Here is a 25578-nt window from a genome sequence, read left to right as displayed (position 1 = left end):
TTCAGATGGTAGAGTCAGAATTTGGCGTAAACAGAATGAGAACATGGATCCATCATGCCTTGTTACCACTGTGCAGGCTGGTGGTGGTAGTGTAATGGTGTGGGGGATGTTTTCTTGGCACACTTTAGGCCCCTTAGTGCCAATTGGGCATGGTTTAAATGCCACGGCCTACCTGAGCATTGTTTCTGACAAAGTCCATCCCTTTATGGCCACCATGTACCCATCCTCTGATGGCTACTTCCAGCAGGATAATGCACCATGTCACAAAGCTCCAATCGTTTCAAATTGGTTTCTTGAACATGACAATGAGTTCTCTGTACTAAAATGGCCCCCACAGTCACCAGATCTCAACCCAATAGAGCATCTTTGGGATGTGGTGGAACGGGAGCTTCGTGCCCTGGATGTGCATCCCACAAATCTCCATCAACTGCAAGATGCTATCCTATCAATATGGGCCAACATTTCTAAAGAATGCTTTCAGCACCTTGTTGAATCAATGCCACGTAGAATTAAGGCAGTTCTGAAGGAGAAAGGGGGTCAAACACAGTTTTAGTATGGTGTTCCTAATAATCCTTTAGGTGAGTGTATTTTGACTTATTGAAACTGCAGAGTATATATCAGGGTGTTTACTAGGAAAAGGGGAAAATGCACGTTACTTACTTCTTAGTCTAGTTTCACACCTCTGAATCCCAACCCACGTCTGTAATTAATTCAGCGATTCAAACAGGTGTTACGATTAAACCAGAAAATAGACTGGCATGAGAAAAGGCAACAGAAAATGTGCCTCAAAAATGAAACCAGCGTGAACCAGATGAACACAGTCATCAGACAGCAAGTTCTTGTAAGTCAGCTTCATTGAGTTTTGTTTGTTTGTGTTATTGTGCGTCTTTGGTGTTTTAAAGGGTTACAAACACCAAAGTCACAGAATAACACAAACTAAGCAGCGGTAGACCAGAGGGGTACAATGGCTTTGATGATAGCGCTAAAGTGACTGTTACTGGTTGAACAAAAAGGATCATGAAATCATCAGAAAACATGTTCCAATTAGTCACAAAGGCACAAAAACCAGGTCGGAAAATACAGAAGTTACCCTTTAATGTCGTATTTCCCTCTTTGTTGCCTTTGTCCATGAGGCAGCATGAACAAAGAGGATAAACAGGTTAACGAATACAACAAAGATAAAATGCATTTGTTATTTCGCCTGAAGACACACCACAGTCTGTGTTTAATAGCGTATGATGTAACAGCTGAATTATATCAGGATGTTTCCAAATCTAATAAAACAAGATGACCTGGAGGTTCATCCTAATGAGATGATTATAGGAGCCAGATTCGTTTTCAGGTGATGGATGTCATCGCTCTAACCTGAACAACATAAACTGAGCGTGAGGAAAACACACAGCAAAGTTCACATAAACTCATCAGAGGAGATGTGATTACACAAACATTATTTGGTGCAAGTCTCAGCAAGGCTCAGTACAGTGATATGATTTTAGATTTTATAGTGTTCTGCAAAGATATCACAAACTCGGCAAATCTGTACAAAGAGAAGAGATCTTTACAAAGAGCAGCCGTGTGTCCACAAAAGCCTCAAAATCCTGAAAACCCCCTTTAAAGCCCAGAACACAGCTGTGGATCTACATGAACTAATTAAACAGTTGTTCAGAATGTGTCAAAACGGTTCACAAACACCCAAAACCTTTAATCTGGGATTATCTGACAATTAGATAATGGAGGGTCTGTTTCCCAGTCAGGGTGGGCTGTCAGATGGGGCTTTTTAGCCTCTTTTAGCTCCTAGTTTTGGTTTCCCGGTACATTTCCTGTCTGGTCTCTTGGCAGGCAGCTGTTTTCCTCACTGTACACGACCTGCTCAGCAGCACACATCTTGTGAACATAGTGAAGCATTTAACAGCTAAAGAGCCAGATATTCACAACCTGTTCTCATCCCAGGGCGTCTCATATCTATGCTTTGTCAAGACCCCTTGGCGTTGCTGTTTAGTGCCCTGGGTAGCATTGTTTTGGTATGTGTAGGACTCCCCGGCCAAGTTAAAACTAGTGGTTAACATTGTGAAATATCGCACTTTGGTTAGGTTTGGGCATAAAGATTACTTGTTTAGGTTTAGGAAAAGATCATGCATTGGATCAAAAGAACTATTACTACTTACGCTACTTACTTAAGTTATGTAACATCACTAAAAACATGGGAAACATGTTGGTCTCCTTGGTGAAAGTCCTGTATGATGCAAGAGACTGCCATGTGTGTTGGAACCTGACGCCAAAGGATTTGCAACACGTCCTCATAGAAACACCAGAATAGGTTGATAGTTAATGTCTTCAAAACGACCTATATGAGTGTTTTCTGGTCCCCATTTCAACACAGCCAAGGCCGACGTGCTAACAGGTGGTGTTAACCGGTCGACATGCACACAACCACGGTTTAGACACACACCCCTGTCATGGTCATGGTTATGGTTAGGGTAAGGGGCTTCGGGGGCTGTCAGTGCCAGCAGTAACAGAGTTAGCTAGCGCCAATGCTTCAAAAAAGCTAACACTAAGACTAGCTAGCTAAGGCTACAAATCGCTGCAACAAAATGCTAAAACGCTAAAAATAAACACTGCAAAATGCAAAAAACCACCAAAAGTATTGCTAATGCTAATAAAAAAAACATATGTTGGCTTTATTTTGCAGACAGGAACCGAGTGTGAAGGTCGCCTAATTATCTAACCATCCACCCTAGCCACCGCCTCCATATCGTATACCTGGTGTTTTCCCTGAAATTCCACATGCAGTTTGTCACACGGCCGCAAGAGGTTGCTCATAACATAATATTTGGTCGTTTTCTGCCCATCAACCATTGCCCTATGTTGTTGGACTGGCTATTTGACGCCTGGAGTATGAGAATGGGCTAAATATTACCTTCAGGAGCTAGTGGAGACCAAAAACAGTTGAAAGAGAGAAAATATTAGACTATTAACTTGTGCCTGCCGCACACTAGTGGATGTTCAAATCTTAACCCATTTTAAAAACGTGGGATACCACAGACATACCGATGGAATAAACAGATTTTTAATATCTTAATCTTAAGAATGCGCACACCAGACAATTACGCCCAATTATCCTTTTGTGTGCAGCCAGCATTAGGTAGGTAGCATTAATAACATTATTTAGTCAACATCAATACTTTTCAGTCCATAACACCAGTTCATAGGATGCTTGTTTAGTTACAGACACAAATACTTGAATGAATTTCCCTTTCATTGTCTTCCTGGGCAAACTTCTCTCTTCAGGAAGTGTTATGTGCCATTATGTTTGTGTCGTTTTGGGAAGTTGTGGTGGATGGTTGGAGTGGTGGATAAACATTTACAAAGCTCAGACATTTCAAAACCTGTCTCACACGTGCAGGTAGGTTTAAGCTACTGAATGCCCATTGGTTAAGCTGAAGGAATATTGTGGCTGGGATTTAACTCTACCAACTAAACTAACGACACCCAGAGTGTGTAGGTTTTTTTCTATTTAACCATAACAACAATCTTCTATTTTAGTATTTAAAAATGAACCACAGAAACTGAACAACAATGTAACCCGAACCACAACCACGAGAAGGGATTTTCTCTGTTAATGAGAGCAAATTAGAGCAAGTGAAGGAGGAAGATGATTCAGCGAGGTCGCTCACTCATCCCAATGAACACACACCTGGTGTATTCACCGACACTAAACCGCCTATGAGTCATCGGAGCAGCAGGCATGTTTGGACAGTTTACACATCAGGCCAGGCAGCTGCAGCCTGCGGTACTGTGTGTGTGTGTTTCACACTAATTGAAAAGCTGGATGCTGCCTCAGTCAGGCCGTGCTCTCTGATAGGGGCGTTAGATTTGTGTTTGTGCCAAATTATCCCACTTAGTTGACTGCAGGTTTGAAGCTGGACGTTCAAGTCAGGTCATTTTTTTTCTATATAGCCCAATATCACGAATCAGAAATTTGTGTCAAGGGGCTTTACAGGCTGTACAGCAAACAGCCTCTATCCTCAGAGCCTCGATTCTAAAAGGAAAGGAAAAACTCCCTGAAAAAAAAAACTTTTAAAGGGGGGAAAAAAGGAGGAAACCTCCAGAAGAGCCGCAGGGGAGGGATCCTTCTTCCAGGGAATGTGCTGCATGTATTTTGAACACTGCATGTATGGTGGGTCGCTCTCACTGCAGTGGATTTAGTATAATATAAGGTTTCTGCCCCAAAAGACAATTCCTTAAACATATTATTCAAACTGAGGTGAGGTGATCATTTGCCTTGAAATGCTTCCAACAGCAACTTTTACTATTGTGCAGTAAGTAAATCTATATTTTCTGTATTGAAACATTCATCCCTGTACGTTAGAAACGTGGCTTTGAAAGGTTTGTAATTTTCCCCTTTGTGATCCATGTGCTCAGTATCCAAATGTTCTAGGCAGCCGTCATTATCACAAAATCACTAAATACTACAAAAGTACCTAAAATCCCACATTGTTACTTATAAAGGAGACACAACTTGCTAACCGGAGAGCTATCGAGGTGTTACACACTAAAAATAACCCTCCTGAACACACAGTGTTCACAGCCATCCCTCATGACACATTTGAGACTTTCCTTTACTTCTATCTTTCAAACATTTCTGTATTTTTCAGTAATAAAGCCATGCAGTATGACCAGACCCCATAAGAGCCGTATTTGGGTTAGCGCTGGCTGCAGGAAATGTCACTGTCACTGGCCCAGTCTGATGCATTGGCCTTTTCATCACTACTGGCACCACAGCTGGTGCGGTTACAGTGGGAATCTGCCAACACACTATTACACTCGGGATGGAGAGGAGTTCTGGTCTCAGGTTAGGCTCCAAAAACTAAACGATATCCTCTCAGTGTTCAACCAGGACTCCTCCAATCTTTTATATCTTGAGTGTTTTTCTGTTTTTGATGGTTACACAGACCACAGTGGCTCGCTGGAAGTTGTCTGCAGCTGCACTTGATGGTGTATTTATTTACCCCGAAGAGCTGACAAAAACTGATCAGTAACCCTCTAAACACAAGTTAATTTCATGGGTTTCATTGATTTTCCACATCAGTTTCTTTTTAAAGTAGTATAAAACTTTTAGTGTCTCCAGAGGGAGATGTGTGATAAATGTTCCCCAAGTGATGTTGCATGAGTCAGCGTTGGTCAGAGCTGAAGACCACACCCCGAACTCCCACCCAACTGTCAGCAGTGGAGTTGCACTGTGGGTAATGTAGGAAGGAAACCAGGTTTTTGACAAGGAAGACGAATGAGTTGAATAAAAAAAGATAATCTCACTGGTTCACAAGTATAGGGTATATTTGTGTGCCAGAATTTTACTTAGTTATGGAGTCAGTAATTCTCGCTGTGTGACTTGAGAATGACTCAGAAAGGAGGTGCCAGGGAGAGATTTCACTGTTCCACCTGTCGGCACAGAGAACAGATGTTTCTGTGTCTAATGAGGCTTTACTGAGTGAAAGTGAAGCCGGTACCATTTGTGGTCTGTGGGAGGTGAGGGTGGCATTTGTCTGTTTCCTTCAGTCTGTAGAAAGAGGGTGAAAAGTGATCCTGGGTCCGGGCTAGATGTGTGCTGGATGTTCAGTTTAATTCAATTCAGTTTTATTTATAGAGCACCAATTCATAATAAAAGTTATCTCATTGCAATTTTAATAATAGAGCAGGTCTAGACTGAACTCTTTGTGATATTATTTACAGAAACCCAACAATTCCCACCACGAGCAAGCACTAGGCGACACAGGCTAGGAAAAAACTTCCTTTTAAGAGGCAGAAACCTCGAGCAGAACCATGACTCAGGGTGGGCGGCCATCTGCCACGACCGGTTAGGGGACAGGGAGAGAGAGTGACAGAGAGAGAGGGTTATCAAAGAGGAAAGTCTGAAGCCTACTCTTAAATGTGGAGATGGTGTCTGCCTCCAGAACCCAAGCTGGGACCTGATACCACAGGAGAGGAGCTTCAATCCAGGGTGTCGTCGTCTCTGTATTATTCATTTGTTATGTTTTTGTGGGACAAAAAAATCACCAGGAAATCAGGAAAAAAACACCCAGAACTATGGTTTTACAACATAAAGCACATATATATTTTCCAGAGATAGTAAAGAATATTATAACCAATTTTATGTCTCTATTTTAACAATACAACATAGTCTGTATTTGTTAAATGTTTAACAAGATTATGGTTTCATTTTCTCTCTTTTGTAGATGTCTCCAGTGTTTTGTCATGTTGACATTACATTAAACAGATTAAACATTTCAAGGAAAACATTTTAAAACAGGAAAGGAGAAATTAGCGTCAAAAACAAGGAGAAACTTCTAGTGTAACAGGATAGAGTTTTACCTGCTTTTGTCAAAACCTCTTTATACTTCCTTTGTAGCTAAAATGTGTGTAAACAGCTAAAATCAAAAGGGACTGAAAAGCTTGTTTAATGAAAAGAGCAGCTGGTCTTAATGATTTTTTAACTATATTTGTTGAAACACCAGACGTCGGTTTGGACTTCAGGGTTGAAGTTTGTGTCTGCTGCACTGCGGCTGCTCTCCTTCTCCTCCCACAAACTGGAGCTGATGTGGAAAAATGTACAGACGACTTAGGTAGTAATTACATTTGCATTTTAGTCACTTAGCCAACGCTGTGATCCAGGCTGACTTACAGTGAGAGTGACGGGAGAATAAAAAGACATCAGGCTCCAGATCAGCAAATTTTAAAAGCAAGCAGACGTGAGGAGGTCAGAGAGGTTGCAGAAAAACTGACCATTGCGTTTCAGTTCAAGGCCTTTATTTTACAGAATGAGTTGCAAAACAGCCCATATTAAAAATTACACTTTAAATCAGAATAATTTAATATGTCATGTTAGTTAAACCGAAAAAACAACCACATAAACCAGTACTAATAGGCATATTTTTAAAATACCGTTTGCGTCTCAGCTGAGTCACAATCGGAGGAAAAAAACAATCATCACTTTTCAGCAAATAAAAATGAAGTGTTTTGCTTTCTCAAATGGCTGGTTGTATTTGAACACCAATTCTTTTCCGACTTTACCACAGTGAAGTGAGGAACTTTGGCCAGGGACTATGAGGGAAACACAGGCAGCCTAAACCTGGTATCATTTGGAACGTGCTCAGCAGAAAATGGAAATGATATATTGATTTCAGCAGAGTATCACAGGACTTATGTCTACAAGTATATAATAGTTTCAGTATGGGGACATTTTCAGTAATTCGCAGTGTTGCGCTCTGTTGTTCACATGAAAAGAGACAGAAATAGTTAGCTGCAAGAGAAGTTCATACCTGCTTGCTTTCTCACCTCCACATAGCTGAAAAATCACAGATTAAAGTGGCTGTAAAAGTTATAGAAATGGTCATAAAACAGCTCCCTCTCAAGTCCAACTGCAGAAGGGAGGTTGGGGGGGAGGGGCTATGTGATCATCCAACCCATCCCTTGGCGTCAGTTTTTATTGCATCGGGAATCCCTTTGTTTAAAAACGGAGATTTAAAACGAATACGCTCTCCGTCCACACCAGCAGTGTAGCTGTGTATCAAGAGTTGATCTATGTTAAAATGACTTAAAATGCACATCTAGTGGCCGTTCAGGTACACTGGGCATGTGTGCGCCGGTGTAAACATGAAGCAGATGGTCTTCTCCGTAGTTACAGAAGATTTGGTGAAAGAATAAAGTACTACAGACGAAGAATCGCACCAGATTTTATTTTGCATGCACAATAACAATAAGCCGGAACTGTTGCCGAATGTAACACGGGAGTTAAAAGCAACTGTGGCGATGGAAAAGACACTGAGAGTTGGCACAAAATAATTACGGTGACAGTAGTGGACAGTGTGGATTATTTAGTGTAGGCCAAGTGTTATCCGCATGCTACAGAATATTTTTATAAAAGTACCAATTACCAGTACTTTGCATGACTGATGAGACATAATCAGAAAGCCAAATGTGAGCGTCTCCGTCATCGTTTCTAAAGTCTTCCGTTTTTGTCCGTCCGCCCTAAAACGACGCGGAGACGCGGAATTTTAAAATGAAAAAGTGGGTCGGCAGCGTTTTCAAACTTCTCTGTTCTGGGTCTTTGTTTCGCTGTTTTAGTCTGGACGGGAGGTGCAAACGTAGCGAAAGGTCTCCGTTTTAATTCGAAAATGCAGCGTGGACGGGGCCTTAGTGTCATAGTTCATTGCACTTGTTATGTTACGCAAGTTACATTACTTAATTTATGTTACTTAACTCACATAACATAGGTATTTTTGCCCTTTTATCCTAAACCTGAACAAATTATGACGTTTCACAACGTTAACCACAAGTTTTATTTTGAAAGTCTAACCGGACGTTGCACGCGTATTATTGGTAACTTCATTGGACGTTGCCTATTTACTCTTGCTAACTTAACCACAGAGCCACAGAGAATGCGTTGCCTTATGGGGTGGAGGTCGGGTGGTGGACGGGTGTGAAGGGAGCCTGAATACGTTGGTGTTTTATCAAAACCCAGCCGTTGCTTTTACTGTAACCACCTCTCTCCCAACCTAACCACACCGTAGTTTCCACGCACAGAAAGAAATAGTTTAAAAATTGACATTGTACGTTTTCTGAACACAATCGGGTTTGCAGAATTGTCCAATATCAACGTGCTGTGTGGCGACAGGGGTGGTGATTTATTGTTTATTAGACCGAAATGTGGATTTTTATGGTTGTAAATAATATGTTTAGTTATACTGGATGTTAAGTTTTTTGTTCCTTTCCTTTCTGCAGCTGCTTGTGTTGAAAGCTCTGAATCATAACTGGTACCATAACTCGTTTCTCACTCTGCCTGCCTGATGGATTGCTTCAGTGATTGCAGGCTCCATGTTGACGCATTAAACCATGTTGAGTTTTTCTGAAAGGGAGTGAGTGGGACTGTTTTTCTTTCATTGATTCTTTCATGGCCAAGGCCTCCCAGGGGGCGATCAGCCCTAATGTTCCTCTGCAGCGAAGCATCGGGCGGCTGCTGAATAACATCAATTATTATCTCAGGCTGAATGCTTCAGATCTGTTCAGCTCACTCAAGTTCACTTCCACTCACTTCACTTTGCTCGTTTTAGTCTCTAGTATTTTTAGTTGACTCCAAACCAGAGTTAAATGTTGGTAAACTCTCCGGGTCCCTAATTGTGAAAGCATTTGATCAAATACGAATCTACAATTTTATTACTATGAGACACAATTCCTGTAAGACTTGGGAGAATAACCAAAGCCATCACAAATGAACCTGCCTTTAGTAGCAACTATGGTCTGAGATCCTTTCTCTGTGCATTTACTTACATTTGGAATAAAATCCATATCATATTAGAAATAATCCCTGCTTTGCAATTTAAATTGTTTTATAGATATTATCTCCCTCTGAATCAAAACTAACCAGTAACAGAATCAGCTCAACAACAACAGTCTCTTTTTCTGCCCTGCAGATTCTGTGTAATCTGTATCTGTATGGATATATTTAACATTTTTAACACAGCCTTTATAATTATATTGCTTTATATTGCTCTTTGTTCTCACTGTGTCGGGCAGAACAGTTCAGCACTGCAAACCTGTGTACTCAAACTTTTTTATATTGTTTTTGCGAAGCTGCAGAGCGGACAGAGAGCCCAAAAGAAATAAAAGTATATCTTATCTTCTTTTAAGTCCGATGACGTACTATAAATAGTGACAAAGTCCCCGTAAGGAGGCCGGATGGAGTTTTACCGACGTATACGCCATGTGACTTATGTAACTTTACTTACTTTTCCTAAAACAAGTTGTTTTGTTGCCTAAACCTAACCAAACTACGACCCTTTTTTACAATGTTTTCCAGGTGTTAAACGTCACGTCTCGTATGAGTTTTGTTTTGCCAGCCAACACGTCCTCACATATAAACGACAGAATTTATTGATAGTTCATGTCTCCAAAACGACCTATATGAGCGTTCTGTTCCCCATTGCAACACAGGGACGTTAACAGCAAGGCTTCTCCAAGGTCGATGTACTTGCAGATGGCGTTAGTGTACTTGCAGATGACAGTTAGGCACACATCCCTGTGAAGGTTGGGGTTAGGGTATGGGGCTTTAGGTGGCTGTCAATACCTTTAACAGTAACATAGTAACGGTAGCTAATGCTACATGAAGAGCTACAAAACGCTAAAAAATAAACACTACAAAATGCAAACAAACACCAAAATTCTTGCTAACAATGCTAACAATAATACAAAACACAAATATGGATGTTGGCTTTTTGTTTCACACGGGAACCAAATTCCAGCCTCCCAGGTAAAGGTCGCCTAATTATTTAACCATCCACCCTACCCACCACCTCCAATCTTACGTTACGCGGCTGCAAGAGGTCACTCATAATGTAAAAATCAGTCGTTTTAAGCCCTTCAACTATCGGCCTATAATGTTGTTGTCTGGGTGAGGACGGTCTGATTAAAACCATTGTGAGACACATTCAGCAGCAAATAAATAGTGCGGAAAAGAAAGCTGTTGAGCTCCTGCTGTGAAACTGCGCCGTGTATTAATTGTATTATGCACAGGGGATTGTCAAGGAAGCTATGGAAATATTTACAGTCATTTGTGTTTTACACAAGTACTACTGTCCATCTGGTGATGCTAGCTAAAATCATATTATCAAGTAATCGCGTGTGTGTTTGTGCATGAAAACAGAAGTGATTGAATGTGTGTTGGCACGGACTGGTTCACTAAAAGATGGTTTTATCTTTTAAACACACAATTCTGTTTCCCGTGTCCACATCTGAATTTAATTATTACACACACACACACACAACACACACACAGACGAGTTACGTTCATGTCACTGCATCACATAAAAGGCAGTAAATGAGGATGAACTGTGACTGAAGGATCTGTGTTGCTATGTTCAGTTCATCAGTGCAGCCTCTCTCTCTCTCTCTCTGCCTCTCGTCCTCTGTTTCTCCTTTATTTCCTCTCCTGTCCCACTTCCTGTTGGTCGCCTGCAGGCAGAACCTGACCGACACACACACACACACACACACACACACACACACACAAAGGAAGAACTAAACCAAAGTACATTATTATGTTTGTTGTGCGGTTTTGATGGTATTTCTGCTTGACTGGATTAAACTAACCAGTCGTCTAATAGCAGCTGAAAGACTTCTGCCTCGCTAGCAGCAATTTAAACATGCAACAACAGATTTTGGGGAGAAAGAGAAACAAGTTGTGAATACAGTATTAACACATCATTATCTTTTAAGTTCATATGTTGAACTTGTAAGCAAACAGTTGCTTATTTCAAGTTGTGTTTGCCGTACCACTAAATTCACAAAATATTGATTACAGCCACTTTTAATTAGAAATCCTTACTTGTCAGCTTGCTTCCTGTTTAACCCCCCCCCAAAACATTATGTTTTGGCCTTGAAAGCATTTAAGAGAGAATCTGCAGAAATGTTGTGGATGTCACATCTCCAGCAAAGACACACATTGTGTTGCTGTTTGTTTTTCTAGCAGGCACAGAGTTGAATATCTGTTGGGTTCGGTGTTGAGATACAGATTACCCGAGACAATAGTGACAGAAACACACATTCACGTATACGTAACACACACTGCCATTTTAAAAATAGCTCACATTCAAACACACACAGAAACAATACGAATGTAATGTTATGCAAACGAAACATCTGATCGTTGTCACACAGAAAAGACAGATCTGACTTAAAGATATTCAACCCAGTGCTGAAATGTTAATTTTCTGAGTTGCAGGAGTAATAAAATATGTGGTTTTTTTGCAACCCTTCTTGCTCAGGGAAGGGTTTTGTTGCAGTGAAAAATGGAACATCCACCCGAAACTTCGGCTTAGATGAATGACCTGATTCTATTACTTAAGTTGGAAAAGATAAAATACTCTATGGTCAACCCAAAATTTTCGTATTCTATTTAAAAAGGCTTAAAATTCTTCTTCAAAATCAAGTAGGAACTGTAATTGTATCGTTCATTGTTAGCCCTCATTAGCTTTCAATTTATGTTTTGTATTGTCATTCCCTTTACAGATATCTTCTTATATATCATTTTGCGTTGGCAGTATAGGAGCGCCAAGGGGGATGTGATATAAATCAAGTTATAGACATTACTGCTGGTTGAAGGAGTTTTGGACTAACACAGAGAGCGGGCAAGCTGTCAGAGTGACCTGCAGGCTCATCATCATCACCAACAATCACGAAACCAACCAATTCAGCCATAACCGCTAATACAGAGCAGAGGCTAACCAGCAGGGACACCCAGAGCTCTGAGTGTGTGTCCCTGAAGGTGGGGAGTCCTCTGAAGCGGAGCGTAGCTCATTTCCCTCTCACCAGGGGAGCCGGCTATGTTAAGTGGCTAAGCTGATGAAGTAAAGGGCTAGCATTGTTGCTGTCGGTGCTGTTAGCGGCTCGGCCCAGCAGCCAGAGGGGATGCAGAGCGGTCAGTGATGCGTTCACTGTCAGCGGACCGATGCTGCCGGCTGTGCTTTCAGGCCGAAGGATATTATGTGAAATAAAGTTAAGTTTGCAACGACTGTGCTGTCATTTGGTTGAGTTAGAAATAAAGATAAAACCTGTAAGTTTGTAAGAGGAGACAAATTTTATTCTGATCTGGATGCTTAAACTTGTTGTGTGATTTTGCAGTTTGCTTCTGGAGTTTCGGTTTTGACAGTTGTAACCTAGTGTTGTGTAGTGGATGTTTGATTCGTTTGAAATTATAACCTAGTGTTGTGTAGTGGATGTTTGATTCGTTTGAAATAAAATGATGTTTTTTGTGTAGGTGTTGCTGCTCTGTGCAATATTTTTGGTGTTTTCATTTGATTTACAGACTTGGTAAGTTGCTGTATTTTGTCTGGGGTTCTGTCCAGTCTGTGAGCAGTTTTTGGCCCCATCCACACTACTGCATTTTCATTTTAAAACGGAGACCTTTTGCTACGTTTGCACCTCTTGTCCAGACTAAAACGGCGAAAATGACAACCGAAGAAGTTTGAAAACGCTGCCGACCCCGTTTTTCTTTTCAAAACTCCGGGTAGCGTTTCAGTGCGGACGGCCAAAAATGGAGGACTTTAGAAACGATGACGCGGCCGCTCACGTTTGGCTCTCTGATTGGGTCTCATAAGTCATGCAAAACAGAAACACGATGCTACTGACAGAGTTTTTGATTTGCTGTTTTTATTAAAATATTTTGTACTGTGTAAATAACACTTATAGCCTATACTTGTACTGTGCATGTCGACGTTTACTTTGCAACAACTCCCAGTCTGTTTTCCGCCGCTTTTATCTCCCATGTTACATTCAGTAACAGTCCCAGCTCGTTATTGGTCCATGTGGTTCTCTGTCTGTAGTTCTTTCGCCAAATCTTCTGTAACTACGGACTACTAGACCATCTGCTTCATGTTTCAAGCTAAAACGCTGCTGTGGACGGAGATCGTATTCGTTTTAATTCTCCGTTTTTAAACTAAAATGGAGTACTGTGGATGGGGCCTTTGAGTCCAAGACAAATGTCCTTCACAACAGTATTATTTATTTGGGACTGTATTGGATTCCTCTCATTGATAAGGTTAAGGAAGGAGTTCTGCTCTTTATCAGAGTAGCAGATGTTAACCTGACTTTTGCCAAACCAACCTTTCCTGATTCCATTCATGAAGATTTCTCTCTTGTAAAATCAAAACGTACTTATATAAAGTCTAACTGTGAAAACTATAAAAGATATCCAAAATATACAGATACATATGTACCTGTACCTTTATGCACATATCTACTATGCTAAAATCAAACATACAATAACAATAACCTTCATTAAATACACCAATTAAACTACCATTACTCCATACTTTTCCCAACACATACATATAACGTTACACAACACCCTTTAAAACACACGGTGCTAATAATATACTACAAAGCTAAAAGACTCCAAGACAGCCAAACAAAATTTCAGCGATAAGCAACTTCAGCAACTTCACTCCCCCAGCACCCGCACATAAACAATTAAACTTTACACACTTCATACTGCTTCACAAGGGCGTTAAACTTACAGGACAGGATGTGCAGTTTCCTTTATCTTTGCTTCGTTACCATCTTCAAACACTTTGGCGTCTCTTGTGTGTGCTGTTTATCTGCTCGCCATGCTACTGTTTGTGTTTTGCACAGGGTTTATCTACCGTATTCACTGGCGGTAGTTGGACCCATAGACTGTAGTGGCAGAAAGTAAGATGCCCACTGGTTGCTGCTTCTGGTAACTGAGTGATCTGCTGATGTTTACAATATAATCAAACAAAAATTAGATGCAGAAAAATAAATACACAGCCCATTACGTCTTGGTGAACTGGAATGAAACCAACAAGATACCACACTCGAAAACAAATTTGGACAGGTAACAAAAAAGGTAAGTGTAGCTCCTCTCAAGTTTAAATCCCAAACACAATACGTTCTCTTGGTTATGGCCATTCATTTACTCATCCACGCCTTCAAGCATGCCGTGAGTACTATATAAAATAAAATACATAAATCATAAAATGAGTCTAATGCAATACAGACCATTTACATAGAGAATAATCATTAAAACAAATATGTTACAGAAATCTGTATTAAATAAAGATGACCAAAACGATCTGTGAGTATAAGTTTATTTCTCATTTTCAAATAGATTATGCGTACAGAGATCAAGCGTCTCCGCAGCGCAAAAGCAAAGATCTGTCCTCAAGAGCATATTTTTATGAATAAAGAGAGGATAGAGGTAACACGTGGTTCTCTAGTTTTGTTGCTAGAAACAGCACCAGTTCCTGGTCTCTCTGAAGCCCTGCACCCCTCAGCCGGAGTTCACTCTGGGACCCTAAAAGAACAAAACCAGACAAAGTTGTCTAGAACATTTGACCTTAACAGAAAAAGAACAAAAAGGTCAAGCAGTTTAAAATACATTTTCAAATACACAAACCCAAAAAGGCTGTAAGCTGTTACACTTGCAGATACTTAGCTTGCTGGACTGTCACTGAAACGTAGATAGGCTATCGTGTTTCTCTTGTGTGAACTGAATGCACAGATAACCCTGCATACCTCATTGGCTGTGTTAACTTGAAAGGAAACTTCAAGCTGTACGAGTGTTCACTTAATCCAAACCTTCATGAACATTGCAGCAGCTTAACTTCAGACGTCATCCTCTATTGAACCGGGCTGCTCTTCTGCCTCTCATGGTAATGAGTGCCAGTAGTAATGACCCGACCCACTGTAACTCAAGAATATTGGTTCCCCTTAGGAAATATTATACAGGTCCCTTTAGACCCACTGTATGTTCTTATTTCTATTTATGTTAATAAGCAAACAAAATATTATTTTATTAAAACATTTATTTCTGTATTAACTAACAATTATTAAATTAACTTGAACTGTATAATGGACTCTGGTGACAGTGAGATTTATGCTTTATCTGAAGCAAAGGAAAACTGATTAATAAAAGAAAAACTACTAAAATGATAAATGTTTGGCCCTGTGATTCTCCACCTGCTGTAGCACCTGCTTTCTACTTTAGAAATTATTCTGTTACTACGACTGCTGCCTACCTGCCTAATGGTGAAGTCGGCTCCTCACTAGTACTACTAGGTCTATTACCATCCTAACATGTACTTATCTTAAATACTACCATTTTGATATTTCGCTGATAGGGTTAGGTTTTAGTGGTATACTAACATAAAATCCTAATACTAATCATAATGCTAATTACTGAGGATAATCCTACTGTTGACAGAGCACAAAGAAGTTTACAAGTCACATGTTTCAGAGTTTGTGTATTGGTCATTTAACCAATTTTGTGGTGCAGATAGAAATTATTGTTCATATCTTTTCACATTTTTTATTGAAAGGGCCTGTAGAGTGTTTTTTTGTTGCCCTCTAGTGGTGTATTGTACTCAAGGTCTCAGCTGAAGTGATTGCTTTACTTGAGGAGAGCTAGATAGGTGTTTCTAGTTTTGAAAATGTATTTTACATTTCGGGGTGTACTGTACTTGCATAAAAGGTCTCTAGAGAACCAGAGCTCCCGACAAATGCTTCGTCCAGAGAGCGGGCCGACCAGGGAGCTTCAAACCTGAACATATAGCTGTTTCTTGATCACAAAATCACCAAATCTGTGCTTTCTAGGATGTAAGGAATAATAACTAAAAATAATTCCAGCTTCTCAAAAAAGTAACACTTTTCACTGCGCACAAAAAAAAAGAAAGACAGCAGAAGAAGAAGTATGCCGAGCTTGGTATTAAGTCATTATTCTCCTTGACTCTCAAAAGCCCTGTTCAATATCTAATGAAGACCTGGGAGAAAAGCGGAGGAAATAATTCCTAGAAGCCTCATTTATGTCAGACACGTGCTTTTTTCCATTGACAGAGTTTGTTAATGGCAGCAGCGTGCAGCAAAGGCCTGGTGGCTCTGTGCATTCACAGCTCAGTGGTCTTCATTACGATGATGACTAAGAAATTATCTGTCCAGCATCCCACCGCCAATCTGCCTCGCAGCCATTAATGTTCCCACGATCTGCTGGCACTCAAACACACTCAAGCACACACTTTTCCTACACACAGATTTACTCAAACACACGCAAACCCCTCAGGGTGTTATGTCACTCTTCTGTGCAATTCTGAAAGGTCTGGAAACTGAATTTAAGCTACTTATTGTAAGGAGAGAGAGAGAGAGAGATGGGTCTCCTTATCGTGAGAAGACTTTATTTTAGGAAAATGTTCTGTCCTCAGAGGCAGCTATTAGACTTCTGATTCTTTTCTCTCTGGAGGCAGCAGATGCCCGGCAGCAACTTTTTGGGCAACTGTGAAAAACAATATTTCCACAGGAGTTTCCTCAGCAAGGCAGCTTCGATTGAGTATTTCTATATAATGAGCTTTTGCATAGATTTGTTTTGAGCAGAATTTGCATGACCGAAGAGTCTTTTCCCTTAAAGCTACGACTGTATTTGAAACTGAAAGTGTAACTGAACAGGCGTTCTTGTGGATTATAGTTTTACAGTTTATGTTTTCGTGACTAGTTTTACTCACTGACAAAACGCTGCATGTTTATTACGAAAACAAACCTTTGAGCTGATTCAAAGCGAATAACACTGACCAGCAAGTCCTCAAGCCAGCCAGTCGGTTTCAGTGCCTTACAAAGAGTTTAGTTTATCTGTTGCCCTCATCAGTAGGGCGAACATGTCTGTACATGAGATGGACCTGAGTCAGACTTGTGTGACAAAAATGAGGACGTAAAACGTGGCATGGACTTTCCTGCTTTGAGACTTGACATTTTAAACAGTCAGCTCTCAAACCTGGCACAGTTGCATCTAGATCTGCAGCTTTCTCATAAAGACGTGAACTTTATTTGGCTTCTGAAAGGGGGCTGTTTGAGAACCAGTGCTAGTCTCACATCACTTCAGATCTGCTGTGACCGACTTGTTTTAGACATGTCATGAATCACGTGAGACTTGACTTGGATCTGCCTTAAATGATTTACTTGACTTGGCATTGTCTTGAATGACCCGAGACTTGGCGTGAATTTGTTTGGCCTGCCTCATGCTGAAAGTCCACTGACCCCGGCTACAGCACGTTACAGCTGGGCCACAGTTTTGATCCGTCCATAGCCCGGCGTCTCAGAAGTGTTTCAGCAGCAGAGTGTGCAGCCTGCCCCACGTTATGGACTTGTTATTAATTTGTCATTTTTGTTCTTCTACTACCTTCTTCACAGCTCTATGTGACCCCGTTTCTGTCCGTCAACTTCAGGCTTTATATCCCACAAGGAGAATTTCAGAATCAGAGTATTTTGCCTGTTTTTGTTGACATATTTAGATTTTGTTGATTTGGTAATCAGTGTTTGCATTTTGTGTCATTTAGTAGGCCACGTAGTTAAATCATGCTTCTCACGAGCACTGACTATAATGGCCGTGATTAGCTCTGGCAACCGCAGCGCAGACGTAAAGCGCCGTAGCCTGAGTCAGTGGATTTTAGGGGTCAGACTCAGCTTGGACTTGGATAGATGGAATCTGGGACCTCTTATGTAACGCATAGGTTTTACATTCAGTATACAATTAAACAAAACAAAAAAACTAACAACAGGAAAAATCGTTTCTTTCTACTTTACAAAAAAGTGTTGATTAATTTGTATAAAAACTGCTTGTAACAGAAGGAGAGGAGCAGCAAAGTTGTGATATTGTCGTATATGTGAAAGATTTTATTATGAGAGACTCTTTGGTGTTCTCTTGTATGGGGACGAGTGGGGAAAACAAGCTATTTTATTATGCATACACACACACACAAACACAAAAACACACACAGAGGAGGAGTTCCTCTCGGATATTTATAGTAGCTGCCCTGATTTCACCACCTGCTATAAATAAACTCACCTACACTGAGTTTTATTCTCAGCCTCATGTTGTTTATAAAGCTGTCTGTAAGATTGAATAAGCCTCATAAACTAATGTAGTAGTGATGCGAGGTCAAAGGTCAGAGGTCACATCTCCAGTAGCCCTGGGGCGAGAAGCTAATCAGAAAGGAAAGGAAGGAAAGTAGAGAGGATCTTGCAGCGCAGGATTTTTGAGCACAAACAGGAAGGAAATATGACATCACACAAAGAGCTAGTTAATTTATTATTCATTTGGCATTTACAATATTAATCTGAGGATGTGCGCTCATTCCGTTTTAATTGGCGCTATTAAAGTATGTGTGTGTGTGCGAGCGTGCATTCATTAGCAATTAATTCCTATGATGAGTGTTTCCCAGATTGCCTGCTTTCTTTCAGATCTCCCCGCTGGCAGCAGCAGAAGCCTCTCGTGCTTTGATCTGCAGGAAACAGACGCTGCTGCTCACTTTCTACTACAGTTTTCATTCAGACGATTTGTCATTTGTCCCTGTCAGAACTGTCAACACATCATGCTGTAGGAATTAGGAATTTAGGAAAAGAAATTAAATTTAAGGACAATATGTAGCATCACTTTCAGGTAGAAAAAACTCAGATTATGATGTTTAAACACCTCCCGACTGATAAAGACAGAACACAGCGTCTGTCATTTGCTTAAAACATCCCATGTGTTCGATTTCCCGACAACAATTTTTCGGCAGCAAAAGCAGATGTAGAGTGGCGTTGATATGGTGCCACAAAATGTCTTAAACTGGAATTATGACTCTGCAAAGGTACACGTACACAACTCTGCAAACCTTTGCAGAGAAGGTTATGGATATCTGTAGGTCACAGAGGAGGTGATGAGCACACCTCTAAGATATCCTAATCATATCATGTGGATCTGAGTGTCGAGAGTCAGATTTGAATGGAGAAGAAAAAACATGTAGATGTGTGTGAAGATTCTCAGTTGTCCAGATCATAGTTATCCAAGGAGGGTCAAAATCAAGGGCAACTGGACTTGCTTGAAGATACTTGAAGATGTTTCGCCACTCATCCAAGAGGCTTCTTCAGTGCTGACTGGCTGCTATGAAATCCCAGTCTTTTAACCTCTGTGGGGTCTTTTTCAAGGTGTTGGATACTGCTTGGTTTTTTAGAGCTGCTGGCTGTTGTAGTGACAGTCGTTGTGGTTGTTGGAGTTACGTGAGGCTAAGTCTGAAGGACAAACATTCACCTGCCTGCAGCCCTGAGAAGCACGTCGCAGCCTTTACAGCCTCGTCTACACCGGCCACCTTTCAAAAGTAAAGTCTGTCAGTAGTAATGTGGAAACGTTGATATATGTAGATTCCACAAAACCCCTGAATACATTCACTGACCATGTTTTAAAAACAGTTTAACATTTATTTCTGTATACAATCTTGATGCATGGCAACTCAGGAATGATTAAATTTAAGCCACTGAACCACTAAAATAAAATATAGTTTTATTTTTGAAACCTTTTGAACATTAATTGAAGGTCTGTGGTGGGATGGTCTGTAACCCATACAGATAAAGTGTTTATAATTTTCTCAGAAATTTCCGGAGGTACAAAGTTTATGATTCAGACACTACTCTGCATATTTACCAAAATAAAATATATCTAATTATTATATTTAATCCTCAAGTAATGTCTTTTTCATCGTACCTTACTTAATGTTAAACAGATCACTGCTAATACACACCAAGGTCTAATATCTCTCCCTCCCTCTCTCTCCAGGTTAATCATTTATAAATCACATTATCACTGCTCCACACTGTGTTGGCACACACACAGCCTATTATTAGCTCCTATTGAAATCAGTGCAGCTTCTATAAATAGCTAGTGGAGGGGAGGGGAGAGGAGAGGAGGAAACAACAGAGGAGAAAGGGGAGGAGAGGAAAGGAGAAGAGAGGATGAGGGGAGAGGAGAAGATAGGGGATAGGAGACAACAGAATAGGAGAGGATAGGAGAGGAGACGACAGAATAGGAGAGGATACGACAGGTTAGGAGAGGAGACATCAGAATAGGGGAGGAGAAGACAGGATAGGAGAGGATACGACAGCATAGGAGAGGATATGACAGGATAGATGAGGAGACATCAGAATAGGGGAGGAGAGGAGACGAGAGAATAGGAGATTATAGGAGAGGAGATCAGAGGAGAAGCGAGAAAAGTGAAGAGGAAAAGAGAAGAAAAAAGGATGAGTTGTCAGCCTCAGAAAGGAGAAGATTAGAAAGACAGAGAGTAGAGTTAACGAAAAGGAGGAGAATAGAGAACCAAGAGGTAGAACAAGAAATCAAGCGGGATCAAACCAGTAGTCGAAAATGGAGGAAAAGGTGTGTAGTCTATATCTGTTTTGGCAAATTGGCAGCATTAGTATGCAGAATTAGCTGTTAGCAGTACCTTATTGGCTTTGATACAGAAGTTCTGAGGTCCTAAGGAACGTCTACTTTCTATGAATTTTAAGCACATTTATTGACGTAAATATGGGTATCATGCATATCAGTCATGACTCAGAGAAGGAGGTGGAAATCGCAGCCAAACCACAGTGACTAACTTGCTGTTGTTTCTTAAACACCTGCGTGCACCTGTGCCTTTCACCTCATATAGTTTCTTTGCCCTTCGTGCCCGACTTACAACTCTCCCCCGCTCCCATGAGGAGGCACGCCTGGATGGGCACTAAATTTAGTATAGTCATTCTTGGTTCCCAGACAATAGGTGCGTTGGAGATGACTGCTGCTGACTTTCGCCAACTTGATAGTCAAACTTGAGATGCAGGCAACTGGTGGGGCGGGGTATAAAAAAACGTGCCGTCAAGTCAGATACATTCTACCTGCCTGAGCTTACCATGAGCTTAGAACAATGACTGATCTCGCGGCTTTTGCAAAGACAAATGCTGGGAGATTAGTCAAAAGGTCGTTCCAACTTTGTGCAGCATTAGAAAAGCAACTGTGGTCACTGGACTCAGCGCCTGCAGCCGCCTTGCTCCCGCATGTCATGTGACATGGTGACGTTCTGCAGGGCCGGCGAAAGTCGGACACAATTTCTAACCAGTATACCTTATGTTAAGTCCTGCTTTAAGTCAAACACACCTAATGTATCCTAATGACTTGGATGATCCCCTGACTTTCCCTTTAGCGCCACCATGAGCCATAGTAGCACCACGGCTGCTTTTAGTACAAGCCTGCTGGCAGAACTACTATCAGCTCTACTGCCTGTGAAATTAATTTTACTTCTAAACCACAAGATGGAAAATCGCTTCAAAATCAAACATAGCATACGGAAACAAATACAGTATTATCAGTAATAAAACAACATCTTAAATAAAAATAAACAGTACAATTTTTTGTTTTTATAGCTTTCATGCAGCCACATTATCCTGTGTATTACTTTTAGATTGTATTATAGATCTTTATCAAAATCCATGAATGCATTTATTAGCAATTCCACATATTCCAAATACATATATATATATATTATTTAAACATATTTTCAATTCAATACAACTTTATCAACAGATAAATACACAATAGAGAAGAAGAATGAAGAATATTGTTAATTCTAAAACAAGAACAAACTCTAACAAGAAACCAGACCTTACGGTTTGTTTAACTGTCTGTCGAAGGAAAAATGTTTGCAGGAAAAAGAAATAAATGTGAAGATGGAAGTCATGTCTGTGTAGGAGGGAGAGTGACTTATGGAGACACTGAAAACCATCAGAGTGGAGGACAAACACACACACATCATTTCATTTTCACCAAACAAACACAACATCACGTGAAAAAAAACAAAAAAACATGAACTTGTATCGTTCAGCGATGCTTAATAAACATACACACTAAAGGAAGCGCGCACGTGTGTGTGTGCTTGTGTTCAGGTGTGTGTGTGCACTTGTGTGTTTCGTGATGTTTGACCTTGACTCCACAGTTGTCGTTCTCAATCCTCAGCTCCCGTGCCCTTGGCGATGTAATCGTCATGGCAACCACTGCAGCTAGCAGGCTCATTGGCTGGCAGGTTGAGGAGGAGAGTCGATGTCGAAGGGTGTGTGTGTGCCTGTGTGTGTGTGTGTGTGTGTGTGTGTGTGTGTGTGTGCCTGTGTGTGTGTGTGTGTGTGTGTGTGTGCATGTGTGTGTGTGCATGTGCAGAGTAGACAGCATCCCTGAGATCAATGGGGCTTTGTGGCTGACACACCTGTTCTATTTTTGTTCTATTTTATTTTCCACACAGTTTCTTTCCACACTTTTGCCAGCAACACTGACCTTTCCTGACTCCTAACGCACACACACACACACAGTATACTTTTCTGTGACTTTTCTCTTTTACTTTCTGTTTCTGTCTCTCAAACACCAGACGTAGGAATACAAAAGGACAGATTTACATCTGTTAATATAGATAAGGTAAAATTCTCGTAATGACAGTTTTTTTATTTTGTATTTGGATTGTCGATGTTGTGTTTATTATGGTTTTGGGAGGGTTGGTATATTTGAGTCGTTTTTTAGTTGGTTAGATGTGGCTTATTTGAACTGGTTGGCATTTATCTATATATTTATGAAATGTAAGGTTTGGTTTTGGGATTAGTGTTATATTTTATTATTTTGGTAATATTTTGCACACTATTGGCACCTGCCCAGGGACTGCAGATGGGAATTAGCTTTTAGCTAAATCTGGTACAGTACATATATTGTGCATTGTCCCTGTTAAATAAATAAATAAATATCAGATTGAAGTAAGAGAGAGAAAAAGCCAAGGTCACACACACACATTTCTAGCATCAGGGATCATTACCCCATCAACAGAGCAGAGAGACTCTGTGTGTGTGTTGATAATGATGCCATTAAGCAGTGAGTGTATTTATAGCAGTCTATTTGACTCTCATAAAGAGAGAGGGATAAAGAAGGAGAGAACATAGGTTTATAAATAAGTGTATTTTTAAAATTACTACTCACTGTAGTATTTTTAATTTGCAATATTGCTTTTACTTATTATCTGAATACTTCTAAGTTAAAAACATGCCACTGATAAACGTATAAAATACGATACGAAACCCCTTAAATCAGCGTGTAGTTGCATCTCTGAGTTGTTATCAGTTTCATCTCAAAAACTATTGATCCAATATTTTACAAAAGAAAATTAAAGATTCTAAAGAAAAAGTATAAAAAGTGAAAACAGATTTGTGTTTCAGAACTTTGTTTTTTTTTTTTTGTTCTCCAGTGAATCATCTCACAACCACTAAGATTTATCTGGTGACCCTTTGGAGGGCCCTGACCCCTAGGTTGATAACCACTGGACTAAACTTAGTTTAGTACTCAGAGTACTTGTGCTTCTGATACTTTAAGTACCGATGGTATGTTTGTACTTTGAATGCAGGACTTTTACTTGTAACTTGGGTTAATGAAGGAAGTCCTCTGATTGGTCAGAAATCCTCACCTAATCAGATGCAAGAGATGTTAAATGTTTATTTTTTTTATTGAAGTCTGTTATCTCTGGCTTTTTATCCTCCCTTTTCTCCCCCTCTACCTTCTGTCTCTACCTCGCCCCCTCCACTCCTCTGTCTTCTTCTTTGACCTTCCTCTCCTCCCCCGACAGCCTGGCGTTGCACCCGGAGCGCTCCCTTGTGGCGACCGGTCAGGTGGGGAAGGATCCCTATGTGTGTGTTTGGGACTCCTTCACCGTCCAGACCGTCTCTCTGCTCCGTGACGGACACACACACGGCATCGCCTGCCTCGCATTCAGCGCGGACGGACAGGTGAGACACGCACACGCACACAAGTTTCATGTTTATACTGACACACACACACATAAATTACACATGATTAATGATGTGTAAAATGATTCAACCAGCAGACCAACAGATGGTTTTTGTCATTAAAGGACACTCGTGCATCAACCGAAAGTTCATAGAACAATAGTGCTTTACAGACACAGTGAGAGCAGGACAGAAGAGGGGAATGAAAGGGAGAGAACCAGTGACGGGAAAGGACAAAGTGGAATGATGATGATCGTTATTCATCACTTTGGTTCAGTAACTTCAATTTATAATAAATTTAGCAGTGTTAGCATGTCAAGGTTGTAACACGGGGTGTAAGGTTAAGTAGAGTGTCAGCGTGTTAGATGGTGGTGAGGGTGTTACAAAGAGTAGTATGTAGTGATGTGCAACACCACTTAATTCCTATACGATCCAATACCAAGTAATACCCAGGCTGGTATTGCCGATACCAATATATTTAACATATTTTATTTCTAGTTTAATGTGACCTCCCTCTCCCGTTTCTGTATTTATGAGAGAAATAAGGGGCAGGCTGTAGCCTTACCAATTAAAAATAATAGCTGCGTAACAATAGACATCACACTACTGTCATATTCTTTAACAAAAATATTCTGCTCAGAACTACCGCTTTATAACATCATCATATTATTTTGACTTAATCTCAGATGTTTAGCGAAGTTAGCGGTGTTGCCAAAGTATGTCACTGTCTTTGCACACACATCACACACAGCGTCATTATTACCTTCACAGCTAAAATACAGCCAGACGTGACTTTACAGTCGGCCAGAGTCAGTATTCAGTCGCGGGAAATGTAAAAGCGGCTCACTTCAAAGAAGCTCCGTCACAGAGCTGTAGCGCGAGCATGACTTTGACAGGCGGAAGGAGAAGTAGTTCCTATCTACCGAGTAGCCTAAAATTAGACCATCCTGGTGACAGTAAGATACTTATGATAAAACACACACTCACTTCAAATGACTGAGTTTAGATATCGATCCTTTTATATGAGTATCAATCCTAGAGCAGGAAACGTTGATATCAAAAATATAGACAATTTAGGATCGATCCGCACATCACTAGTAGCATGGTGTTGGGCAGAGTGAAAGACTGGAGCCCCGTCCACACTACTGCGTTTTCATTTTAAAACGGGGACCTTTTGCTACGTTTGCACCTTCCGTCCAGACTAAAACGGCGAAAATGAAGACCTAAAACAGAGAAGTTTGGAAACGCTGCCGGTCCCGTTTTTCGTTTTAAAACACCGGAGAGCGTTTTCGTGTGGACGGGCAAAAACGGAGGACTTTAGAAATGATGACACAGACGCTCACGTTTGGCTTTCTGATTGGGTCTAATAAGTCATGCAAAGTAGAAACAGGATGCTACTGACAGAGTTTTTGATTTGGCTTTGAC

The 25578-nt window shown here is 40.6% G+C and overlaps 1 protein-coding gene across 1 annotated transcript in view; it reads left to right on the top strand.

The window, feature by feature from the left end:
* The window catches only part of LOC123980677 (echinoderm microtubule-associated protein-like 6), a 98341-nt gene that overhangs the window by 8725 nt on the left and 64038 nt on the right, over window positions 1-25578 (top strand). The window contains exon 2 of the mRNA XM_046065198.1: window positions 23994-24153. Coding sequence (XP_045921154.1) covers window positions 23994-24153 — 160 coding nt within the window. The remainder of the gene's footprint in view (window positions 1-23993; window positions 24154-25578) is intronic.

Source organism: Micropterus dolomieu, linkage group LG12, assembly GCF_021292245.1.
Source record: "Micropterus dolomieu isolate WLL.071019.BEF.003 ecotype Adirondacks linkage group LG12, ASM2129224v1, whole genome shotgun sequence".
Classification (NCBI taxonomy): Eukaryota; Metazoa; Chordata; class Actinopteri; order Centrarchiformes; family Centrarchidae; genus Micropterus; species Micropterus dolomieu.
This window is presented reverse-complemented; position numbering and strand designations above follow the sequence as displayed.